This window comes from Neophocaena asiaeorientalis, unplaced genomic scaffold (assembly GCF_003031525.2).
Source record: "Neophocaena asiaeorientalis asiaeorientalis breed wild unplaced genomic scaffold, Neophocaena_asiaeorientalis_V1.1 scaffold606, whole genome shotgun sequence".
NCBI lineage: Eukaryota > Metazoa > Chordata > Mammalia > Artiodactyla > Phocoenidae > Neophocaena > Neophocaena asiaeorientalis.
Window position 1 is genome coordinate 8,855,685 of NW_020173687.1, and position 7,564 is coordinate 8,863,248.

The 7,564-nt window shown below is 42.5% G+C and overlaps 1 protein-coding gene across 1 annotated transcript in view; it reads right to left on the reverse strand.

Annotated features, from left to right (window-relative positions):
• Window positions 1-7,168, reverse strand: part of TSHZ2 (teashirt zinc finger homeobox 2) — a 262,349-nt gene extending 255,181 nt beyond the window's left edge. Inside the window, exon 1 of the mRNA XM_024750429.1 lies at window positions 7,105-7,168. Coding sequence (XP_024606197.1) covers window positions 7,105-7,144 — 40 coding nt within the window. The 5' untranslated portion in view covers window positions 7,145-7,168. The remainder of the gene's footprint in view (window positions 1-7,104) is intronic.
• Window positions 7,169-7,564: the final 396 nt, after the last annotated feature.

Consider the following 7,564-nt stretch of genomic DNA (forward strand, 5'->3'; position numbering starts at 1 on the left):
GGGTGTACAGTTAAAATGCAATGCTATTTTCTCCTTACCCTGCGAAACAAAGTTTTCGATCTTGAACCCTGAGCTGGCTGTGTTATAGATCTTGTTGAGGTTTTGCTTTTAGTTTTCAAGCCCATATTTGGTTTTCTAGAACTGTTTTTAAAAAGGGGATGTGCATTACAACGTCCTATATTTTTGTACATCCAGAGAGAGCTTTGTTAGACCCTGCTTCAGGTTGGGTAGTAGTTAGATGGATATTGAAACTATTTTTTAAAATTAACACAAATGGAAAGGAAACTCTCATTTAGATGAGCAAAATTCAAGACAAATCCTTTCAAATACGATCCAGGTATTTTTTTCCCCATGTAATTTCTCTAAGCTCATTATCTCTGAAACTTTTGCATTGTGCATTCCCTGTTGTTAAGCACAGCTAAATAATACTGATATATTAATAATAGGATTAGCTAGCCGTGCCTCCTGAATTCTAATTTCTAAAATTTTAAACAATTTTAGGCATCACTTTGGCATCACAAAATGTTTGAGAATGCCCAGAGGACATCTTTTTCTGTAGAGGAAACACAAAAGACCGAAAGAGGCAACAACTGGAAATTCCACATGGCTGTTTTAATGACTTTCGAATCCCTCCAAATTATTTAATCATTTCACCCATGGAGTTTGCTTTGGAAACAAATATATCAGCAATTCCCACTTGCATCTGAGATTTCTTCTCTGTGTGGCTGTGTATGTATACAATATCTTTGGAAAGGACCTGAGTCTGACGGTTACCCTCTGGCAAAACGAGTAACACAAGTACGGCCAAGCTGCTGAAGACGCTCCAGATGCACGTCCAAGTTAGATGAAAATCCTCTGAGTTTGCAGACATCGCCCAGAGGTGGATATCTGGTCTCTAAAGTCTCTGTTTTTTTATTATCATTTCTTAAAGACCCAGTGTATCTTGAAACTGACTTTCAATGTTAAGCCTATCCCTTCTTCTGAAAACAAGTTCCTAAAACAAGTGACTTGACAGGTCAGTAGCAGGAAAAAAAAAAAAAAAAAAAAGAAATTATAAATCCAGTGAAAACAGTGTAGTATGCTAGAGGCCTGTAACCGTAGGGTGGTTTTTCTCCCTGCGATATCCAGGTAATCAAGCAAACACTCTCAACGACCTATTTATGTGGTTAGAATGACTAAGCTCGTTCATAATCGAAGAGCTGCTTGCCAAAGGTCACCCTCAGAAACAGGAGAATTTCTAACTTTAAGTGGAACTCAGAAAACTTAAAATAATTTTAAACATACAAATTGTTACAAATTACTGAAAAATAAATTTTAAAAAACCCTCTTCCAGGGTGAAAAGGTTCTAGGAAGGTAGAAGGATGAGATCTCCCTGATACAGACTGTAGGGGAAGACATTCTGTATTCATCCCAACATTAGAAAATGAAAATAAATTTCTCCCAAAGAAATAAAAATAAAGCAGCATTGTCAACTTGTGAAGCAATAAAATTATTTGTGTGCCAAGCTTCTTTTAATATCACTGTGATTTTTTTTTTCATAAAAAGTCTCTCAATTTGTTGTAATTAAATATGTAATGAAAAAGCACTGCTTCAGGGAAGCGATGCAAGACACTCTCTGTTAGTTTAATGCGTTTCCAACTGACTTTGCATCAAACGAAAATGATACTCTGTGTATGCCTGGTCTTAATATAGAATTTGTTAGGCAATTTTGTGTTTTTTAAGGGGGACTTGGGTGGACACAGACACTGCCTTTGAAATAGTGGCTGAGTCTTCCCAGACCATGACATACTTAAATAAAATTGATGGTACAGATACAGTGATGGAAGGGAAGCACCACTCAGGACATTTAACTCGTGTCAGCTAATTACAGACCCGGCATAAACGTGAACAGGGCCTAGGTTTTCTTCCTGGCTGATTTCCCTAAGCTCAGCTGCGGTGATGAGCAGAAGTGCATCACTTCAGTGGCCTTAAATAATGCCAGGCTCAGTGCCCCTTTAAAACCTGCTCGGGCTTCCCTGGTGGCGCAGTGGTTGAGAGTCCGCCTGCCGATGTAGGGGACACGGGTTTGTGCCCCGGTCCGGGAAGATCCCACATGCCGCGGAGCGGCTGCGCCCGTGAGCCATGGCGGCTGAGCCTGCTGCTCAGCAACGGGAGAGGCCACAACAGCGGGAGGCCCGCGTACCGCAAAAAAAAAAAAAAAAAAAAAAAAAAAAAAAAAAGAAACCTGCTCAACTGAGAGGACAATTCCCAAGCCACTGGAAAGATAAATAGATCAACCCAGGTATTATCCAGTTGGAGAAATTCCGTCAAATGAGTGAGAAGTCAGCTGGGATGAAATGAAAGCATAAGCCTCTGTTGGAGAGTGTGACAAAAGGCAAGATGTTACCAGGGACAGATCTGCTAAAGGTGCCTAGGAGGTATTTATTGGGTGTGAAGGTTTCCCGAATGGGTAGCAACAGAATCAAGGTGACTGGGAGAAAAATAAATGTAAGGTGGGAGAAAAATAAATGCAGAGTATTTCTGAGGAATGCTTCTACCCTCCTCAAAAGTCACCTCTGATATCCAACCCCCAAGCCTCAAGAAGATTTTCATTGTCGAGAAGTTTCTCATGCCCCCTCTTCCTTAGCTGGCTTCCACTAGAACTCCCTATCACTTGCAGTCTGCTGGTTAGGGTTAATGCATTGTGTCCTGATATGGCAGATTTAAAATGAAATCAATAAATGCCTAAAACAAATGGGCTTTTGAGATGTCCCATTCAATCTGGGTCTTTAAGGGTGAGGGGAGAGGAGGGAGAAGGAAATCATGAGGGGAGTGGGAAAAGGACCAGTTAGGCAATCAATTTCTATCCAAAACACTGTGTGGAGGATGTGATTTCAAGGTACCTGTCCTTTCTTTTTTCACGGATCTGCCTTAAATAACAAGAATAGCCTTGAACAGTTCACACTGCTGAGCCCCTATGGCGGTGGGGGTGTGTATTTATTTTTTCCATTCATCTGTTAAAAATCGTACTGTTTGTGTAAGTGAAGGGGTCTATAGCATGCGGTATTTAAATCTTCAAGATGGGAACTTGTCTTTCTGAAGTGTGCTTAAACAAAGTGAGAGTGCCAGGGTCGGGACTCCACCCCGATACCTATTCTCTTGAACCCCATTCCACTTGCCAGTGAATTAAAGGTAAACTTCACCCTGAGCTGTCTGACCCCTCCCTGCCCTGCTGGTTTACACTGCTGAAACCTTGCCCACTAATCCAGTCATTGTCATCAGGAGGTTGAAAGGGAGATCGCTCAGGTCATCTCCACACTCCACTGCAGTATTCCGAATTGTCCCTGCTGAATATGTTTCCCATGTAAATAACCTGTGCTATTAAGGTGCAAATTGCAACTTTTAAGTAATGATTGCTAATAGTCTAATGTTTACTGCCACACAAGGACATTCATGAAAACAAAATCTGCATTATTCATCTCCATATTAAATAAACAAAATAAATTGAGGGAGCTGTTCTCTCCTGCAAGACTTTCCTCAGATCTGGATTATCGAATAGCTTCTGAGAGTCAGCAAGAAGAAAACATTTAATCTCTTTGAGTAGGCAGCAGCAGACGCCTATAATTTATATATACATTAGATATTCATATGTATATGATGCCCAAAGATTTTGCGTCCTCTTGCAATTGGCTGGCATTATATAAAAACAAGAGTTCAGGATGGTGAAATAAATTATATATTACACACGTGTATGTACAGCGGCTGCGACAGATTGTAGAAAATAGAAGGGTTACAGTGTAAGTTTACAGTTGGACATTTTTAACTACCCTGCGTCTCGTAAAACACAAACAACTCAAAACACTGTTCTGTTTTACTTTACCTTTCTGCCATCTTCTCTAACTTCCCTACAATGGATAGGGAGAAAAGATGCTGGTACAGAATCCTGCAATATTTTCAGGCAAAAGTAGACGCGTTTTAGTGGTGAGTGAAATATACATCCAAGGAAGCAATCACACTCACTGGTACATACACAAACCCCTGGGGTACTGCAGGCTGCTTTCTAAACTTTTTTCCTTGCCCGAAGTAATAGTATGGTAGAATAGCAAAGCTTTAGAAAGCCAGGAAGAATGACATTTCGGAGGGAAATGTTCTGACTTAGCTGTTTCCTTAAAGAGAACTGCCTACCTCACAGCCCTTCCCTCAAAGGAGGGAGGAATATAACCAATAAAGACTAACGTCCCCCATCACTTATAATATCATCTCGCTCAGTCTAACCGCATACCTGCTTTATTAGAAAGTTCCATAATTGATTCCTTGAAACGTGGAACTTAAAACTAATAATGCAAAGGAATCAAATTGCCTCGAAGAGTTCTCGGGGAAGAGAGTCTCAGTTCTGATTCACTCACAGGCTTTTTCGATGTTACAGTATTCATTCCTCAAGCTAGAAATCAAGCTTTCAACATCAGCCCATGGGAATAATTACTTACGGTCGCGCATTGTTTAATTTTAAGCAGTGATAAAAGTTAGTATGGCCACAATCCTAGAACCCACCTTGTTCTTCTCCCTGGATGTTAACTGGCTAAAGAATCTCGAAGTGGCTAACTTTACTTGTGAATAACCACGTCAGCTAAAACAGAGTACAGCATCAATGACTTCAGACGAAAGAAGTATCACATGAAAAAATACCTGCTTTAGTAATATGTGAGTAAATAAATACCGTAAGAGGGGCCTCATTGTGTACTAAGTGAATTATTCCCTTTCAGCTTGACAAGGGCTTCCACTTCTTCCAGTGAAAATAATAAAAGCCATGAGAACAGACACATAAAGACACTAGGAACACAATAGGCCAGAAAACTGAAACTACAGTCAGAACTTTCTAACACACACATACACACACAAACACTACAGTAAATAGATAAGCTAGCTCCAACAGACACCAGCTTAATGAAAAGGATCTAATTTAAAGAATGTGATACAGCATTGTGTTACGTACACCTGGATGCTCATTGATCAGAGCATAATTATAATCAAAGGAGTGCAGTTCTGAGCAATGCACTTTTTGTAATGAGCTGACCAAAGGAGACATGTCCAGTCATTCTGGTAATTTAAATTACTGCCTAGTTGTTGGCCTTTACCGGAACAACAGGGGGAAAAAAAAAGAGTAATTTTCAGGGCAGTATCACTTCTTGCTGGACTGTTGCCCAGGGTTCTCTTTTGGGACAACAATAAGGACGTTATCTCTAATAATCTAGCGATACTTAAATTTACGTTGCTAGAACTGGAAGAAGCAGGCTCAGTCTTCCTGAGTCTAAAAGGCCAGTGCACACCCCAGTGCTGTTCAGATTGCAAAGCAATCTAAGTTTTAAAAAATAAGTGAGTTAAATGTAGAAAGGGACAAGGGTAGGAGGAAGAAATTGTTTGCAAAAGAGGTAGCTAGAGTTGAAAAAAGAGCACTTCATTGACTAGGCAAGTTCTAAATAGATACGGTACTAAAAATACCTAAATTATTTTGCTCTTGGAAATACATGAATCAAAGCTTTGTAAATGATATTTCCCCATGCAATTTGAACCAATCTATACACGGTTACGGATCTGCGCTCAGAAGGGAAGATAATTGTGGATATCTCAAAGCACATGTACTGCCATTCGTGCTGGAATCAGGCCACGATGGAGGATGAGCTTGGTGGTCCAGCATGTTCAGACACAAACACCCACTTTGCCCAGATTTGTGACTAACTTTGGATTTGCTCTGAGGGTGGCTTTTCAAAGTTTATGAAAGTGTTCCACCGAACTTCTTCTCCCTAATGTTTCGCTCGAGTTGGAACAGAAGGAGATATTGTGGGGGGTTCTGCAGAAGACCCGCCTTGACTGATGCTGCCTAAGGCACCAGGGTAAAGACAGAAAGAAGGGGGAATAAAACTTAAGCTTTTTGCTAAAGCCCGATTCAACTGAAGGACACAAAGACATAAAAACGCCCACATTAAAAGCCAAACAAGATAATAATTGTGCATGTCTGGCTCTGAATCTAGAGGGCAAGGCTTGCGTCACTGGCACTCTGAGTTACCATGGTGAGTGATTTATTGATATATATCAAGAATGAATAGATCAAAGGCAGCGAGATGACAGGTGATCAATCACATGTCAAATCAAAACTAGCAATCAAGTGGAAAGCTGACTTTTCAGTGGGTGGGTCTGGGAGGAGAAAAATGAACTTTCATATCACACTTCCGAGAAGCAAAACCCCAGCATACTATTAAAAAAGCAATTAAGCAACCCAAAAGGAAAAAAAAAAAAAAACCCTTTACAAGATCTAATGTACTGATCCATTAACCTGTTCCTCTCTTTTTCTTTTTTCTTTTGGAGGAGGGGTGGTAAGTAAGAATTCACATGGGATAGTTCCTACTATACAAATCAATTTACAAAGTTTGCAACTCACTCTGGGCAAAGGAAATCCAGAGCTGTTTCAATATCAATGGGGCATTTTTCTTCCCCTTTTTTAAGAGAAGGGAGAGTGTTGATTAGATTTCCAAACGTGGATCCTCTTAGAAAACATATTCAAAGGTTCGTTTCCTGGGGTGGTTTTTTCCACCTTGGTGATCAAAGCTAAACTCCTATGGCTCGCCCCAAAGCCAGCCTTGCAGCCCGGGGCTGGGTCACTGCTCACACTTCAGTGTCCCAAACCCCAGCCAGAGGAGACGCTGTCCCTCGAGGCCAGAAGCCACTGGCACTGACCACGCGGAGGGATGCGGGGGTGGAAGGACTGTCTCCCCACTCCGCACCCCAAATCCTCAACCCAACTTTGGCCCGAGAGGCAAGAAGCAGACTGGGAGAAAGTTAGGGGTGGGGTAGAGGGTGGAGGAAAAAAAGTTTAAGGAGGGAAGGCTTGGTGGGATAGCTTCCCCCAACACCCCCAATCGGAGCCTGGAAAGGGGAGGATTTGGGAGACTGGAGAAGGCGAGAGAGGATGGGGTTATGAGCCGGGCAGAGAGGGGCACCCGGAGCGAACTCCCCCGAAAGCCGAGGGGGGTGGCGTCCTGGGGCACCCGGGGCGAGGAGGGCGGGCGAGGAGCTCGGCGCACCGGGCAGCCCGGCCGGACAGCCCCGAAGCGGAGCCGTTTCTCTTACCTGCCGCCCGCTTGGGTGCCTGCTGTTTCCTCCTTGGCATCGCTCTACTTCGCTCCAGTCCCACTTCTGGCGCCCCAGCCCCGAGCCGCGCGCGGGGGCCCGCGGTCTCTCTCGCCTCTCTGGGTCTCCTCCGCCTCCTGCCCGGTGGCTCCTAGGGCGTCACTCGGCCTCTGTCCCCCTGACGATCCCCCCTGCAACTCCTCCACCACGGGCCAGAGACCCCCCTCTCTGGGTGGCAGACACGGACGGCTGTGCCGGCTGGTTGGAAGTAGAGGTTGGTTCTGCCTTGTTTGTTTGTTTGTTTTGGATTTTTTTTTTCCTCTCTCTCTCTTTTTGTTTTGGCTTTTTGGAATTTTTTTTTTTTTTGTTTGTTTTTTTTTTTTTTTTTTTTTTTTTTTTTTTTTTTTTTTTTTTTAAAAAATTTTTTTAAGTTTCATTAGGTCCCATTTTTTTATTTTTG